This window comes from Camelus dromedarius, chromosome 6, assembly GCF_036321535.1.
Source record: "Camelus dromedarius isolate mCamDro1 chromosome 6, mCamDro1.pat, whole genome shotgun sequence".
NCBI classification, from domain to species: domain Eukaryota; kingdom Metazoa; phylum Chordata; class Mammalia; order Artiodactyla; family Camelidae; genus Camelus; species Camelus dromedarius.
In genome coordinates this window covers 66,468,434-66,486,197 of record NC_087441.1, presented here as the reverse complement: position 1 = coordinate 66,486,197, position 17,764 = coordinate 66,468,434, and the positions used below count along the sequence as shown (strand labels likewise).

General features: G+C 38.5%; 1 protein-coding gene across 1 annotated transcript in view; it reads left to right on the top strand.

Annotated features, from left to right (window-relative positions):
- The window catches only part of SH3BGRL2 (SH3 domain binding glutamate rich protein like 2), a 59,650-nt gene extending 42,342 nt beyond the window's left edge, over positions 1-17,308 (top strand). Inside the window, exons 3-4 of the mRNA XM_031455966.2 lie at positions 11,251-11,331; positions 14,300-17,308. Of these exons, the coding sequence (XP_031311826.2) occupies positions 11,251-11,331; positions 14,300-14,311 (93 nt within the window). The 3' untranslated portion in view covers positions 14,312-17,308. The remainder of the gene's footprint in view (positions 1-11,250; positions 11,332-14,299) is intronic.
- Positions 17,309-17,764: the final 456 nt, after the last annotated feature.

Genomic DNA, 17,764 nt, shown 5'->3' with positions numbered 1-17,764 from the left:
CCTAAATGTATGTTCCCAAGTGCAGTGTTTATGTAAGACTTTTGAGAAGACAGCCTTGCGATAATATATTTTAGTGTGTTTGCGGATGTTTTGATGCTGAAGAACCAACTCCCTTAATTATCAGTGTTACAAATCCCTGCTTCATACGTATGATTTTATTTTTAAAAAGATTCTATACACACGGAGACACCACCCCCAACACACACACTCGTATATATACACACACATATATACAGTTGTCCCTCAGTATCTTAGTTCCAGGACTCTCCATGGTTACCAAAATCCTCAAAAGACCGTCCTATATGCCACTTTGTACCCTGCTCTGTTCTCTAACAAAAGTAGCTTCCATGTCATTGTAAACTAATTTTTTAGAGTTTGCATATTGTTCCCCTGGATGGATTATTATAATTAACTTAATCATCCCCTGCACTGTGGGCTACTTGGTTTGTTTCTAGCCACGTGAAACAATAGTTTGTAACTGGCAAGCTGTTCTGAAAAGTGCATGAAATTGAATTTTATTATAGAAAATGTGTTCTCATTTTAGGCTATTCCACTCTTCTTGCTTTTGTGAGAATCCTCTGTCAAACAACAAAAATTTGGGGGGATATTTTGTCATCGAGATATGAAGGGTTATTGTCAGGGGCCTCAGAATCTGGGTTCAGAATCGAGAAAAAGCCACTTAGTGAAACCTAGTAAGAGTTAAAATGAAATAATTACTGTACATGTTGCTGGTAAAACCAGAATTGGTTTCTCAGGGCCTGGAGGTGCCCAAAGTCATATGAGTAGAGAGTGCCCATCTACCCAGAGCAGCCGTTTGACTGGAAGATTTTCCAAAACACAATATTTTTTTTAACAGCAAAACAAACATTGATGTATTATGGGGCAGGACATCTGATTTCCATGAATTTTTGAGATTAAACAAGGCTCCAAAGACATTTCACATCTCCAGGGGCTGCCTCAAAATATATCTTCTAATTCTTTAGATCAGGGGTTGTGCCACCTGGTTAATACTTCAGGCTTTGGGTCACATAGTTCTCTGCTGCATATTCTTTTTTGTTCAATTTTTGTTTGGTTTTGTTTGTTTTGTTTTCCTACCCTTTAAAAATGTCATGCTTGGCTTGCAGGCTTCTCCACGGTCCATTTGCATTTCCCTCTGCTTCCTGGGGTTCTGTAGTGGTCTCATTGGAGAAACATAGGATTAGCTTTTCCCCAAGTCTCCTTCATGAAAATCTGGCAGAATGGAGTGGAACATTGTGATGGACAGAAATTTGACCTATATCAAAGTCCAAATGGTCCAAATGTCTGTAGTAATTATATATTATAGTTAAAGTCTAAGATTTTCATCATCCACTGGAGATGTGGTCTATCTCTAAAGTATGGATGTTATTTATGTAAGTTCATGGCTGCATCATTTATGTGAGACTTAAGGCAAAGCCCTGAAAATCACCCCACACTCATTTTCCTCACCTCACCCTCTTGGTTACCAAATATTGTGGTTTTTACCTCCTACATAATTCTGTCCTGTTTCTCTCAAAACTCAGTTCAAACAGGCCTTGTTATTGACTCTCTCTAATTAACTAGGACTCTGATTATTTCTCCCCTTCCTCCTCGCCCAGCAGACCTGTGTGTCATCACCCCTGTTATGACTTTCAGCTTGTAGAAATTTTTTTCCATGTCTTTGCCTTCAGGCAGTCTCTGAGTTCCTTGTGCTCACCCTCCGCAGACTCTGTGGCTTATTTATCTTAGTACCTGGTACCTATCAAAATACTAGAAACTTAGGACATACTTAACAAAAATTGGTTGTCAGAATGAATGAATAGCTGCATGGATGTTTTCAGCCGAGCAGGTAGCTAACCCAGTCTGTTGGGTCTTACCTTGTCAAGGTTCTGAGCATTCACATTCCTGTTGATTTTTTTTTTACATTTTTTGTATTGAGTTTATAGTCATTTTACAATGTTGTGTCCACGCATTCCTGTTGATTAATAAAACTCGAAGCCAGATATCGCAAAAGCAAGCTTATTGAATCTTTTTTCTGATTACAATGAAATCTATTTGGGAAATCACCTCTATTAGAAGCTTACCCACCCCACAGGTAGAATTTTCTTAGGAAACTTTTGATCTGCATTTGAAAATCTGTATTCCCAGGCTTTCTGTCTTAAAGATCAGTTATCTAGTCAAGGAGAATCTTCTTCAGATGTTTTACTGTAAATGATCTCATGTGGCATCCTTTCAGATACCAGGAAAGGGAGATGGGAAAGGGTGGTATCAGTTCCTCTTTATTGCTGATTGCTGGATGCCCAGAAGCATAGCAATTTAATTAGATATTCTTGTGGTTTTCTCTTCTGTGTAATCCTAGTTTTTATTCTTCTGTTTATAAATGTTTAATCTTCCCTTTTCACCTTACTGAGATGTTTGCCTCAATACTCTACAGTGATGAATCCCTGGGACATGTCTTCCTTAAAAACAATGCCTTGTGCTTTGAATATGGAAAACCTTCATCTGGACAGTTTCAGGGGACCCCAATTGCATGTTTTGTGGTATATCTGAACTAATATCCAAACTGGCAGTTTTCCTTTTGTTAAAATTTTCCTCTTTACTGAGCCTTATGCCGCTAAAGTTAATGAAAAGAAAACAAAACTCTTAGAACACTAAGGCCATGTTAATGTCAGCGTTAAGACAATAAAGCCTGTTGACAGGAGGGTCCAAAGTGAAATGTTAGTTTTCCTCTGCCCTTCTTGGTAAGTGACCTCCCCCAGATTCCCAAGAGCTAGCCTCTTTTTTGAGGTACTGGTTTGTGGTTTTCTTAAGTTATTGCCACTCTGTGTTTCAGATACTATCTGTATTACTTGATTTTAAAATTTAGATGGTATTTACCTTTTTTCTTTGGAAGATGAGAAATTTGCATTCTCAGAGTTTCTGTCATTTCTCCCCCATTTTGATTTACACACACACACACACACACACACACACACGGCATTGCAAATGTTTGTTACAGTCACATTCTTTTCTGTAAATATAATAACTATTATAGTATGTAATATGTAAATATAGTACATTTATATTGTTATAAACATAAACACTATTTTCTTTTTTGTATATATGTATATTTTTATTGAAGTATAGCAGTTTACAATGTTGTGTCAATTTCTGGTGTACAGCACAGTGCTTCAGTCATACATGAAAATACGTATATTCGTTTTCATATTCTTTTTCACCATAAGTTACTACAAGGTATTGAATATATGTGCTGTACAGTATGAACTTGTTGTTTATCTATTTTACATATATTAGTATCTGCAAATCTTAAACTCCCAATTTATCCCTTCCCCACCTAGTAACCATAAGTTTGTTTTCTATGTCTGTGAGTCTGTTTCTGTTTTGTAAATAAGTTGGTTCGTGGTTTTTTTTTTAGATTCCACACATAGTGATATTATATGGTATTTTTCTTTCTCTTTCTGGCTTACTTCACTTAGAATGACAATCTCCGGTCCATCCATGTTGCTGCAAATGGCATTGTTTTATAATTTTTTAATGGCTGAGTGGTATATAAACCCTACTGTCTATAGAACTCTTTAGTTTTATAAGCAGTCATGGAAGAGTTATATAATTTTATTTTTCTAAACTCCTGTGGCTTAAAGAAGAATGACACAAATATGATTATTTAAGAGATTCTCTTAATTAATTTTAGCCTTTTCACTTAATCCTCTGGGTATTTCTTAAAATTGTTATTGCTGGTTGCTTTTCCTATGTTTAGCAAAAAAATTTTTTCCCATCCAGTTTCAGTGGGTGCTTGAGTAGATGTAATTTACTTCCTCTGCCATCTTATACTAGTCATGGTCAGAAATGTTCAACACGAGTGAGGAATTTTAAATCTTCAGCTCTGGGCTTATTCATATTTTTGGTATTTGGCCTCAAAATTGCTGAATGAAGCTGTTTTAGACAACTCCATCTTACATATCCTCCAAGGATTGGAGCTGTCAACCATTTTTTCCTTCTATATCTGGATTTCACAAAATAGAATATAGCGTTAACGACCCTTAACCACTGAATCTAGAAATTCCGCTCAGAAGCAACCCTCAGGCTTAAAAGAAATCTCAGGAAGGCGTCTCTGCCTGTTTGCAGCAGCAGCAGTAAATCTTTTAGTCTTACCAAGGTGTTTGTTTTTTTTAAAGAATTTCTTCTTTGGGGTAAACCAAATTTGCTGTGGCTCATTTAGAAGCAGTTGCTGCCACCATTTCCTTGGGGGCCACGTGCTGTTTTTGTTCCCCGCAGCCTTCTGCTTGGAGAGGCCCGTGGCACGGAGAAAGAATGTGGGTCCGTCACTTAACTGTTGACTTAGCGTGGGAAGGATACAGCTTTCCAGAGTGGCTGCTGTGGGTTTTCTTTGCCATTCTCTTAGGGAACGCTAAAAGGGCAGAGAACTTTCAGGGCTTTGTCTCCAGTGCTCGTCTGGTCCAGAATAGTCTAATGGCAGCGGTCGGGTGATGTCCTTAAGTAAGCTCCCTGGAAGAATGGGCCTATTGTGGGCTCTACCTGTTGTAGATTTTATCATGAACTTATAAATGCTTCTAACGTTGGTTTTCACTTAAAAGCAAACAGAAGTATAGGTAATGGAAGCTTTACTTTTTTTTTTTCCCCTTTTCTTTTAAATAGCTGCTTAGCTGTTTTTTTTTTTTTTAAGCTTGCTTATTCTTAAAATAGCAGCATTTAGATAAATACTCCATTAGTAACAGTGCTCAGTTACTGACATACATATCCCGATATCAACATAGTCCAGAATTTTTTTCTTTTCATAAGCAGTCATCACTGGAAACAATGTGAATTTTCTCCGCCTTTGTTTTAAATGTAATAAAGACCTACCAGCTTCTGAAACTGAATGATTTTTTCTTGGATGTGCTTTATGTGTTTGTATTCTTCTCCAAAGGTGATGTTAACAGATCTTAGATTCTTTAGTTACAGGAAGTCTTACAATGTGCAATTTGCAGACATGTATTTACAGACATTTGAAAAAGAGTGTCTTTGACTATAAGGAATTCAGCAAGCCTATTTAGAAACTTCATAGTGAATTTTTAAAATGCACTGCTTTTTACATTTGCAGTATGAGCCTTAGTATGTTTTTTTTTTAAATAAGCCTGATAAGTGAAGTGAACTTGATAAGAAAGCAGATTTTTCTCTTTTATTGGGGAATGCCTAAGGCCATAGTGTAAGAACTTATATCTTAATAGGAGGTGATTTTTGAATTTCTAACACTTCTGGGAAAAAAGTGAATGAAGGGCCGCAAATTGCAAAATATCCTTCTTTCTTATGGGTGAGTTGTAGTCCATTACTTATATATGCTGCATCTTCATTATCTATTCATCTATTGATGTGCACTTAGGATGCTTCCATATCTTGGCAATTATAAATAATGTTGCTGTTAACAGCGGGTGTATGTATCTTTTTGAATTAATTCTTATTTTGTGGTTGGCTTTATTCCTTTGATAACTATGTAAGTTTAAAAAACTAAAGTTCTAAAACTTCTTAGAAACAATGAATAGTACATATGTGTGAATTTAAAAATATGTGTAGTATGTTGTGTGTATGTATTTACATGCAATATGTTGTATATATATGCAGTCAAACTAATGATTCTACCTAATAAAACTGAAAAATGAAAAAAATTTCTAACACTTCCTACACTTAAATTATTTTATATCATACCGTTTAATTTATGATTTAATATAATCGATTAACCCTCTAAAAGAAGGGATTAACTGTTAAGAAATCCTAGATCTTAAATGATAAATCACCTACTCCTTGTCTAAACATGACAAAGAAAATAATTTAACCTCTTACACTTTGAGATTCATTAGGCCATTCAAAACTTTGTTATGTCAGAAAGTATAACTTTTATATCATGCTTTAAAATCTGTAAATATTAGAGCAGAAATGGAATTTACTCAAATTACGTTACTAGCATAAGATGACCTACAAACGTAGCAGGTCCGTCATTAATTCGCAAACACTGCTCATCCCTCCACGTTGCCTGGTGTGTGTCAGGTCCTGTTCTAACACTGACTCTTAAAAATGATTTCCTTTCAATTATTCTGCTTTTAAAGTTAATTACCAAGTTTTGTATTTGTCACTTTGGAAGGAGTTAATTACCTTAAGTGACAATTGCTTAACTGTTGGGAGGATCCAATTTAATATTCAGGTTGGAAGTCTTCTGCCTGTAGTGATGTGGCACTGAGTTAAAGGTTCATAAAATAAAAATAATGGGTATAATTTTTATGACAGAAATACAGCTCAAGAGAGTTTTTTTATATAAATAAGAAATGTTGCCATTCTGAGATTTCTAAATATCTGACGTTTCTCAATACCTTTGTGGGTGACTAACATTGATGAGAACAGTTTTGGGTCAATGTTAGTTAAATGGGTTTTAATTTTCTAATGTTTTAAGTTTTTAATGTTACATATCTTCTCTACATGTATATATTTTACATCTTGTTTTGTATATATGAAACTTGCTTGTGAGAGTTGACCTTATTTCTAGTTTTGTGATTTGGAGAATTGTAATCATTTTGAGATTAAAGTTTTTAATATAAACACTGAAATCTGAATTATACATGTTAAGTCTCATTGTAACTTGCCTTTTGATCTTTTGCAAGCACTGTATTTTCATGTTCACACTTCAGTCTTTAAAATTCACGCCGCAGTGATTGAGTCAGACATGCTTTCTTTTTTTAATGTCTTACATTATTCTATTTTTTCATTCCTGCATTTCACACTGACATCAGAGATTATTAATCAAGTAGAAACAGGTAAAGACCTTTCAGAATTCAAGAACAGGGACAGCATTTTGATGACCAAGTCACTAGTCCTCAATTTTTTTCTCTCACTATTGTCCCTTCCCTTTCTTGTTCAGTTAAACATGCTTCCTATTCCGAGAGGGGTAAACTCCTCAAAGAGGTGTCTAGCAACAGGAGTGCATAGGCTGGACTTTACATCTGGACACAGCTAACAACCCAGTTAAGAGCCACTCCACTGCGTGTTCCATCATTTTATAGAATTCTGGAGCTTCAAGGGACTTTGGTGGTATCTGATACAGAAAAGAAGAAACAGTCTGAGGAGGTGAAATGAGTTGGTCAGGGTCATAACTTGGATAGTAGGTCGTCGGACATCACATCTCCAGTTGTCTGAGCATGTAGGCCACTGGGTTTCCCAGAAATGAATCTGTGAACCAGATGTAGATGTTGGTGTAGGTGGAAGGACAAGACCTCTCTTCTCCCCTACCTTGTCTAAGTCAGACCTTACAGCACCTCTTATGTCGTAATAAGAATTTTAATTTGCATTGTACGAGCAATGAGAAGTCTTGAAAGAAAGGATTTGAGCTGAGGGTGATATGATCAAAATGGCAATTATAAAAGATCAGTCTGTCTTTGCTTGAGAATTATTGGAGGGAAACAGGTTAGACTGAGAAGGGTTGATGAATTGAGGTGCTACTGCAGAAGTCTAGCTTGAATTAAGGTGATGAGACCAATGTAGAAAAATAGAGAGTTTAAAGGGATGTGTAAGATAGTTATTGGTTGAGGGAAGGAGGAGTCCTGTGATGCCTTGATTTCTGACTGGTCGAGCCCATGAGATGGTGGTGCCATTTTTCTGAGACATCCAGCTTGCGGGGTGGAAGGAAGATCATGAACTGTGATTTAGACCCATTATGTTTGAGTCTATGAACAGTTAGTTGCTTATGGAACCAGAACTGAGAAGAAAAGTCAGAGTTAGAGATATAAGTTAATTAGGGCCATGGCTGTGAATGGCATTCCCTAGGGAAAGAATGTACACTGAGTAGTGGCAGAATATGTACAAAGAGAAACAAACAAGTACACCGATTTTTATATGGTGGGTATCTACAAGGGTGAGACCACCTGGCTACAGTTTAGCCCTTTTCCTCCTGTGACCAAGTAGAACATAAGCTACATATGATCAGGTAGAGAAAGTATTTGTCCAACAGGATTATTTCTTGAACCCAGATGAGTGAATTGCTACTCAACTATTTGGAACTATCTTTGTTACGAAGATTATTAGTAACAACATTCTCAGTTCTTGGGATTTTGCCTAAATTGTCCATCAAATTGAGACCTGTATTATTTGTGACATAGTTTTCCTTATAAAAAATTGCCAACTTTTCCATAAAATTCTATGAAATCTGTAATACCCTAGAGTCACTTGGAACCTCCAACTGCCCAGGTGGTATCTTCTTCACATCTCATACAATTTCTCAAACTTAATGTTTTGAAACTCAACTCCATCCTTACCCTCAAACCTGCTTTTTCTCTGGTCTTTTCCATCAAGTCACAAAGTTCAGAAAGCTACTTTAATTCTTTTTAATTTTTTTTACCCAAAATGCTTTTTTAAATTGAGGTATAATTGATTTATAATATTATATAAGTTTCAGGTGTACAACATAGTGATTCATAATTTTTAAAGGTTATACTCTATTTACAGTTATTATAAAATATTGGCTATATTCCTGTGCTGTACAATATATCCTATAAAAATTATTTATTTTATAAATAGTAGTTTGTACCTCTTAGTCCCCCACCCCTCTCATCTTTCCTCTCTCTAATGGCAACCACTAGTTTGTTCTCTATATTTATGAGTCTGTTTCTTTTTTGTTATATTAATTAGTTTGTTGTATTCTTAGATTATACTCTTAAGTGATATCATACAGTATTTGTTTTTTTGAGTCTGATTTATTTCACTAAGCATAATACCCTCCCAGTCCATCTGTGTTGTTGCAAATGGCAAAATTTCATTCTTTCTTTATGGCTGAGTAGTGTTCCATTTATATATATACACCACATCTTCTTTATCCATTCATCTGTTGATGGACACTTGGGTTGCTTCCATCTTTTGGCTATTATTAAATAATGCTATGAACATTGGGGTACATGTATCTTTTTGAACTAACATTTTTGTTTTCTTCAGACATACACCCAGGGGTGGAATTGCTGGATCATGTGGTAGCTCCGTTTTTTGTTTTTTGCAGAACCACCTTACTATTTTCCACAGTGGTAGCACCAATTTACATTTCCACCAACAGTGTACAAGAGGTCCCTTTTCTCCACATCCTCGCCAGCATTTGTTGTTTGTGGTCTTCTTGATGATAGCCATTCTGACAGGTGTGGATTATCTCATTGTGGTTTTGATTTGCATTTCGCTGGTGATTTGCAATGTTCAGCATCTTTTCATTTGCCTGTTGGCCATCTGCATGTCTCCTTTGGAAAAAATGTCTATTCAGGTCTTCTGCCCTTTTTTTAAATTGGGTTGTTTGTTCTTTTGTTGTTGAGTTGTATGAGAGCTGCTTTAATTCTTAATTCTCCCCAGCCCTCTGCACCAGTTCCACAATTGAGTGTGATCAATTCTTCCTCCAAACTCTCTCTCCAGTCCATTCCTCTCCACGTTTATTACCATCGCTCTGGCTTTGGCTGCCACCATCTCCTACCTGAATGACCACAGAAGAGGGTACTCCTTCTAATCTTTCTCCCCACTTCCCTTCTTGCTGCCCTCTCTCTGAGCCATTCTCTACACAGTTGACATTGGTATTTTCTTAAAGGAAATAGATCATTCTGCTCCCTTGCTCAGAACCCAGACACAATTCCCTTTTGTACTTAAGATAAAATTCAAAATCTTTTTCTTGGTTTACAAAGTCTGGCATATGCTGATCCCTTTCAAACCTGGCCCCACTTCACTGATGCTGTTCCCTGTCCCACACGCTCCTTTCCCAACACTTAACTTGGCCAACTCTTTTGATTCTTCAGATTTCAGCTTGAAACTCCACTTTCCAAGGAGGTCTTCCCTGAGCCTCCCTCTTCAGATGTGTCACCCCTTCTTGGCAGGGTCAGGGAAGTCTTCTCTCTGGGGGTGACTGCCTGACAGCTGATCTGAATGACAGCAGGAGGGACCCCTTGAAGCTCTGCAGAAGGAACAGCTATGTGAGGCCTGAGGCTGAGATGACCGGGAACCAAAACCAAGCTGCCCTCAAACCACATGAGACTCTTGCACTCTGACGAGAGAGTCTGCACAAAATCCAATAATTCAAAAATTTTTCATCAGCAGAGGCAATGCTTTGCAAGAAGCAGATGTCCACTCTACGTCATCAGCTCTTATTTAGATTCCTAGACAGGTTTCAAAAGTACTTGTAATGCCATTGACTCAGCTCAGCAGTAGGTTCATTAGGGCTCGGTGACTCCAGTATACGGGGTGCCCTGTACCTGGTTTCCTCTTGGGCAAGAGGCATCATAGAATCCAAAAAGTGTTGATTTCAATACCAGTGATGCTTCAGCCCAAATCTCAGCTCTCTCACATATTGGCTGGCAGACTTGGGCAACATTTCTTGCTCTGAGCCAATCTCTAATCTGGTGGGCTGTCATGGGCATTAAATGACATGCTGATTGTAAGGCACCCAACACAGGGCGGATGCCTAAAAATGATTCTGACCATTGTCTGCCTACAATATTCAGGCTCTGCATAAAGTTATTACAGGGACTTCTATCAAATTTTAAAACTGCTTTATATCATCTTAGAAACTATGTAGTATTATACATGTAAACTTTTGAGAAGAAAACAGCTAATGAACATATTGACCAGAATTTCTCAATGGGTTCTCTCATGACAGCAGAAAAAGAAGAGTGATTCTGTGTCAGAGGCAAAGATAAATGTTATAGAGAATATAGTTTCCTCTAGTTTTTATTTGATCTTTTTATTCTGTCTGAAGACACACTCTCAAAGAATGTGGAAAACTTCAAAAGCAGAATCGAAGCACATGTATTGACACACGGAGACCTTTACGGCTTTTCTGTTTAATCTGTGATTTTTTTTTTTTTCCAAAGCTCTAGATAACAAAATATCAAGAGTGGAATTGGGAGGCAGCCTTCCATATTGAAGTGCTTGAGTGAAATCTTAGGTCAGGGTGATTCCACACAAATGAGTGTTAGTTTGACACATGGAGGAGGGTGCGTGTTCTGATTTCATTTCTGTCGTCAAGGTTTTACGTTTTAATCTGTCACAGGTTTAGGATTAAAAATTTGTTACTTTCATCATCAGGCCGGAATGTTTAGGCTCAAGCAGAGCAAATCCAGTAGATTCTTGTAGTTTTCCCCTGGCCTGGAAGGAGCAGTGGTACATTTTTTATTTACAGAAAGAATTTATCAAAAGCACCAAAGACAAAGGTGATTGTTTGCTTTTTGTTTCTTTTCTCCTCTTTTCTAGGACTATGACAGTTTTTTTGAATCAAAGGAAAGCAACACTGTCTTTTCATTCTTAGGCCTAAAATCACAGTTGGCATCAAAGGTAGGTAAATCTTTTCTTGTTTTAAAATTTCTCTTTCTTGAATTGTTCTTAGGAATTGAGGTTGAAGGAATGCATACATAGTCTCCTAACTGTTTAGCTTTTGCTTTCTCAAATGCACAACTGGGACTGTCCAGGGTAAAAACACACAAAGCAGCCAGGTTTTTTCCCGTCCTATTTTTAATTCTTGCTGTATATTAAAGTTTGTTTTTATTTATTGATAATTTGGTTTACTTAAAATTTATACCCCCTTCTTCCAAGAAAAATTTAAGGTGCAAAAAAGTAATAGGTGCTTTTTATTTTAAAGTGCAAGTTCATGTTACTTTTTCTGAACTAGCCGAACTAAAGCCAAATTTTTAAGGTCTTTTGCACGTTTTAAGTCACTTACATTGGAAAGGAGATGGTTTGCAAGAACCAATGGTCAACCTTGAAAAAAATGCCTGAGTTCCTAAACTAACCAAAATGTTCTTGAAGCCACTTTATTGTCATACGTCTTTTAGGGAACGTAAAAGCCACAAGCTTTTCTAATATTTAGACCGATAAATGATATGTACTATTGCAACTTTGTAAAGCAGGTGGATTCACTTTCAAAATAAACTTTAGCATTTCTTTATTAAATAAGGTAATATTTTGAGTCTTACTTCCCCTTTAAAAATATTATTTTTTTTCTGATTATGAAAGTAGCCTAGAAAAAAAAAGTACAAAGTAGAAAAAATTTTAAATCACCTATTATTCTACTACCCAGAGAAAACCACATAAACATTTTTGCTGTATTTCCTTGAAATCTTTATATCCATAGCAGTTGAGGTTTTGACTGTACTTCAGATTAAGACTGAATTCTAAAGCGTCTATTTTTAACACTAATATGAAATGAAAGTACATTACTGGGAACTTTGATGTCTGTAAGTAATAGGTCTTTTGAGGCTACCCGGGATTTGTACCATTTCTGGAACACCTGTGGGAGGAAGGCAGTGACGATCAATGATATAAATTATACCCTGGCACCTGTAGTTCCTCGCCGATGTGAAATCTTGCTTTGTTTTACATCAGTAAGTCCACAGATGGCCGTGGGTGGTTTCTGTGCACATGTTTTAAACAGAGGCAAAGCCCACACAGAAAATATTTTAAAGGCTCTTAAAACTATTTTTATAAAGATGGAACATTGGAATACTTGTTAGGAAAATGATAGTATTTTTATAACATGTTTATCATATGCAAAGATATTAAACAATCCAGATTTATCTTCAAAGAACTGGGGAAGAAACTGGAGTAGAAGTAGTCTGGTGGATGCTAAAATCCAGCAGACATCAGTGTCTACAGAAAACCCTTTGAAAAATACTGCGTGTTTACCATCTCTGCTCTCATTTTCCCTGAAGATGTAGATCCCTTAGAGACTCTGCGGGCTGACTTTTTTTCTCTTTGAAAATATTTATTCTGTCAGAACTTTCTCAGGAAACCCACTATCTGCAAAATCTTCATTCTCGCACAACTCGTGATCCTGGGATGAAAGTTGGTCTTGATGCCATTGAGGTTTCATGATTTCAGGGGACCATTCCAAAGGCAGGGAGGGCTCTGGGCACCCCGACCCATTCAGCTCACCATTTTCAGGCTCCTGAGTCAGTCACACCTGAGGAGGAACCCCGGGGCCCAGAGTGGAAGGCCACGGTGCCGTGTTCATGCCACACCCCCCACCCCAAACTGCTCAGGGGCTCCAGGGTTAATTGCCGCTCATATTTCGTTATCATAGGAGAGAAGTGAAAATATCTGGAAGAGCAATGCACATGTCCCCCCTTTCTTGTTGCTTATTTTGTACCTCGGCAGTCATTCATTACCGTGTCTACACTCTGGGGATGGATCGCGCCCGGGGGTAAAGTACGAAAGGATGAAGCCCCCCACCCTTACTCATCTCCTTTCCTGTTTTCCTGTTCTCTCTGCAATTCACACACACACACACACACACACACACACACACACACACACACACGGCTCAAAAGCCTCCTGGGGACGTATAAAAACACCATTAGCATCTGCAGTTGCTCTTATACAGTGAGGAGAGAGAAGAAACTCCGCAGGGAAAGAACGTTCACGGGCCCAACCAGCATGGGTGCCGTATTGACCCTGGGCAGTTGGATGGGTAGGGGAGGCAGGAGGTCACAGGACAGTGGGCTGCCGGCCACGCTGGCTCTGGCTGTGTTTGTCCTGCACAGACTCTTTTAAAGAATTCAAGTGGGTTGCTGATATTTAAAATATAGATTTCCCACTTTCCTCCAAAAGTTGAAGGTGATGAAACCCTGGGGGTGGGGTGGGGCGGGGGACACAGTAACCTAAAACTGGCCCACTGTGGTACCTCCCTAAGAGGAAAGAAGACCTTTTCAGCAATAATTTCCAGGTAGAAAATCATGCAGTTTGTTATTTTAATGGACTCAAAGCAGAGCTGAAGAGGAGGTTTCTGTTTTTGGACCCCTGCCATTCAGGGGTGATATTAAAAATATGTAGCAACCAGTAAACCCTGGGCACTGACCACCCCAGGCTGGAGCACGTCTAGGAGGCCCCCACCCCACCCCCATGCCGGGGCTCAGCCTTCAGTGGTTGAACCATGGTGGCACCCGGGGGACCTGGGTATCAGCTGTTTACCAAAGGTATGGCCATACAGGTGCTGTTGCCCATGAGTGAGGTAACCCTGCCCACCCACTCACCCAGGTGTGTGTCGATCAAGCCTTCTGAGAGGAGTTTCAGCAACTGTTGAAAACACATGGCTTTCTTTCCACGTTTATATTTGGCAGATTGGGTGGGTGTGATTTAAATCTGGGCTCTGATCCTGAAACCCAGGATTTGCTCTTATCAATCACATGGGAGTGATGTATTGTGATTTCCAGCATCTCCGTTCCTGACATTCAGAATATCACTGCCGGGGTGAATTTTCTTGTCAACACAATGCAATAACTGGCTTTTTTTTTTTTTTAATAACTAGGCAGAACCTTAGTGAAGACACGTAGAAGATGACAGAGATGCATTTCGGAGCACCCCCTGGTACTCAGCATACACCTGCTTACCTAATGCATCACTGTGACAAAAGCCACATGCATTACCAGTAACTTTGCTTGCCATGGAAAAGGTGTTTGGGGAAGACATGGGTATAACGGGATTGCATGATTGCTTTAAACCAAATCAGGACTGTGGTGGGTTTTTTCTTGTTTTCCGAATTGCCTGCAGTTGCCTCACTCCCCCAGAGGTCCTGTAGCCTGTTACTGGTTTGCTTCCTGAAGGGCTGAGAGATGAGGGGGCGGCACCATCAGAGAGAAAATGTTGGCTCTGCCCTGGGTTGTAGTTGACACCAGTATTGCCCAGACCTGCTTCTCTTTAAGCTGCCTGGATGGTGTCCTTGAAATTAGTCTTCGGGCTCTTAGAATATTTTGATCAGAAAGAAAAAAAGAGCAGCGTTGGTTGACAAAGGGCAGAAGATTTTTGCTGCAGAATCACAAGCATCACTTTCCAGTGCTTTGTAGTAACTGTAGAAAGAATTAGATGTCCTAGCCTCCTTTTGATAATGGAAATTCTCAACCCCATAAATCCCCTCAGCTCCTATAGATGTTCCCAGAAATCGTTGCAACAATGTGTGATTAGAACCAAGTTACAAGGATGAAAATGATTGCTATTTTGAAAAAGATATGCTTCTTTATCTCTTGCAAGGGGAAAGTTTCACCTAAGGCATTAAGATTGCTTAAAAGATATATTTAAAGAGGTGCACTCATTAGATAGTAAATTTATAAGGAAATTATCTGACTCATATCTGAAGGCATTTCAGCTCTAGCAACTGATTTATGCAAAAGTGCACATATATTTTTAAATGTAGCTCCCCTGACTAACAGCTGCTTATTCTATTTTGTGAAAGGATTATATTTTTTGAGAAAGGGAGATCTCGGTTAGATGTATTTTGTGAACACTTGATGAGGCATATTAAAAGATATGAATATGGCTGTACACGTTAATTTTTTTCCTCGATTCTTCATTGGTTCTCTAAATTTACCAGCTTATATTTCTGGCCAGTGCACAGTCCCAGATTTTCAGAGTAACGTGTTCTCATTCCGCATTTGAACGCTAGTGATTTTTCAGAGCAGAACATACAAGAAAGGGGCTATCAGAGAGTAACTCTGAATTGTACTTGGCACATGAAATTTCTCCTCTCTTTGGAGTGGGTGCTGATAAACACTGAATGTGTCTACTTCATCAGGGCAGAGACTACTTCTGTGCATCCTTGTCCCTGCTTATGCATTTTTTTAGAGTTTCTAGTTGCCAAACCTGGGAATAGTCTTGACTAGGATAAATTCAGAGGGCTGCCTAAGGTCTGCTGTTCTCCGCGTCCTGATGCTGAACTTTGCCGTTTAGATTCTGAGCAGGAAATTTGTAAGAAATTTAAAGAACAGAAGACTTAAGTCACTGTCACCCGTGTTCTGTCTCCTTCCAACTTGCTGAGTGTGGACTAAAGAACTTACTGATTGCTAATGCCAAAATCTGCAGCCCAGGACTACAACTGGAAGAAAAGCCTGCCACCGACTCCTGATTGACTGGATACAGATACAGGATCCACAATTTTCCCTCCAAGGAAAACTGCTGTGAAATTATGACTATTACTGCTTAGCTGGCATTAAATAAGATCCAGGTTGAATTCTATTGGATCAATCCCAGGGACTATCCAGGATTTTTTTTTTTTTTTTGAACTGGATATCATGGTAAAGTCTGATAAGACTGAGAATTTCTTTTTAAGATACAGCAATTTAAAAAAAAATTAATATTATGATGCTCTAACTTAACATTAGTCTACTCTTGGTGGTGAGCACCAAGAACCAATTTGGGAAGGCTGAATCTTTGTGAGTTCAGTTCTAGGGGTGAGGGGTCAGGCAATACCAAACTTGCTAGACAAAGCTACTCAGACCGGCCTCAGAACTTTTGAAATGCTCTGGTTAGAGTAGGCCTAGTATGATTCCCCTAAAGAGACTAGAGGAATACAGTGCTAAATTACTACCACAGGTATACACCATCCACCCCACCACCCCAAATTTTTTTTTTTTTTTTTTAGTTTTGCTTCAGCAAAGAAATAGGAGAGACCAGCCTCACCTGGTACCACGCTTGTTATAAGTGAGCTCGAAGCACATTGTAGGGTATTTCCTACAGGACCCAGGCTCTGCAGAGTCCTGAGGTATGGCCCTCTGGGACCACACTGTGTTCAGAGAATATTATGTCCTTGTTCTGTTTTACCAGCTGAATTCCAGACGTGTAATGATTTTCTTCCTCCCTCCTTTAACTAGCTGCCTTCAGGTTTGAATCATCACAGTCTTAAAAACCTCGGGAAGAAGTGGGTGGGAATGGCAGACATACATGTAATACTAAGAGCATTTCAATACAGAGTTTTTATTTCCTGGAGTACGCTTATTGGGGCAAAGAAAATGTGCTGCTCAAAATCAAATTATGCCATTTTAAACTCAGATAAAACCGAGTGCCATCCTGCTAAGGTGTATGCAGACTGGAAGAAAATTTAGTTGGGGAAGTACTTGTTTTTCCAAATTCTGGTATTCTGTTAAAATCAGAGGTGAAAAGGAAGATTTTTTTTTCTCTCAGGCTCTAATACATTTTAGATTTGTTTCTGTTTTATAGATTTATGCAACACTCCCACATAGATGTTTTTATATTACATGAATTTAATAATGCACTAAATTTATTTTTGTCTTCTGTTGTTGAAAGGTACCAAAGCCTCTTTCTGTTTTGTTTTGTTTTGTCTTTTATTTGATTTTGCTATCTAGGGTTTTGCTTTTTCTAGAAATGCTTTTCATTTAACATCTTTTCTAAAGTGTCAGGGCCCACTTTGATCTGCATAATTATTGTTTCCAGATTTCAATTTGTGTGCATTTGTCTCTCAAGGCATTGGTGAAATCTCAGATTTTATATTAAGCATTAAAGAGGAATAAATTCCAGAAAACACCTATTCTGAAAATGGAATGTTTGTTCCCTTCCATTTCTTACACCTTTTCTAATTTTAGTTCTGTGTTTGGTTGAAACCTTCCTGTTCGGTTGGGATACTGTGTTCCTGCTCCCATCATGAACCTCGTACCTGAAAGCTGCAAATTAGTTGTAAAATGCAGACAGATCATTTGACCGTTGGAGGAGACACACATGTGGTTGTGTGTGTGTGTGTGTGTGTGTGTGTGTGTATGTGTGTGTGTGTGTGTGTGTTGGAAGGGGACTGCAGAATCATCTCAGGCAGTGACTAGGACCTAGGATGGCATTAAATCAGTCACTCCTCCCTTGACTGGTTCAAAAGATGACTGGTTTTGTGAGTACCCTGAAGCCACGGGCTGTGAATCTGGTCCCCTAATTCAGTGCAGAAGAAAGTGCAGTGTGGCCACAACTCTTAATAGCAGGGCCCCCTTTGATGCAGCCA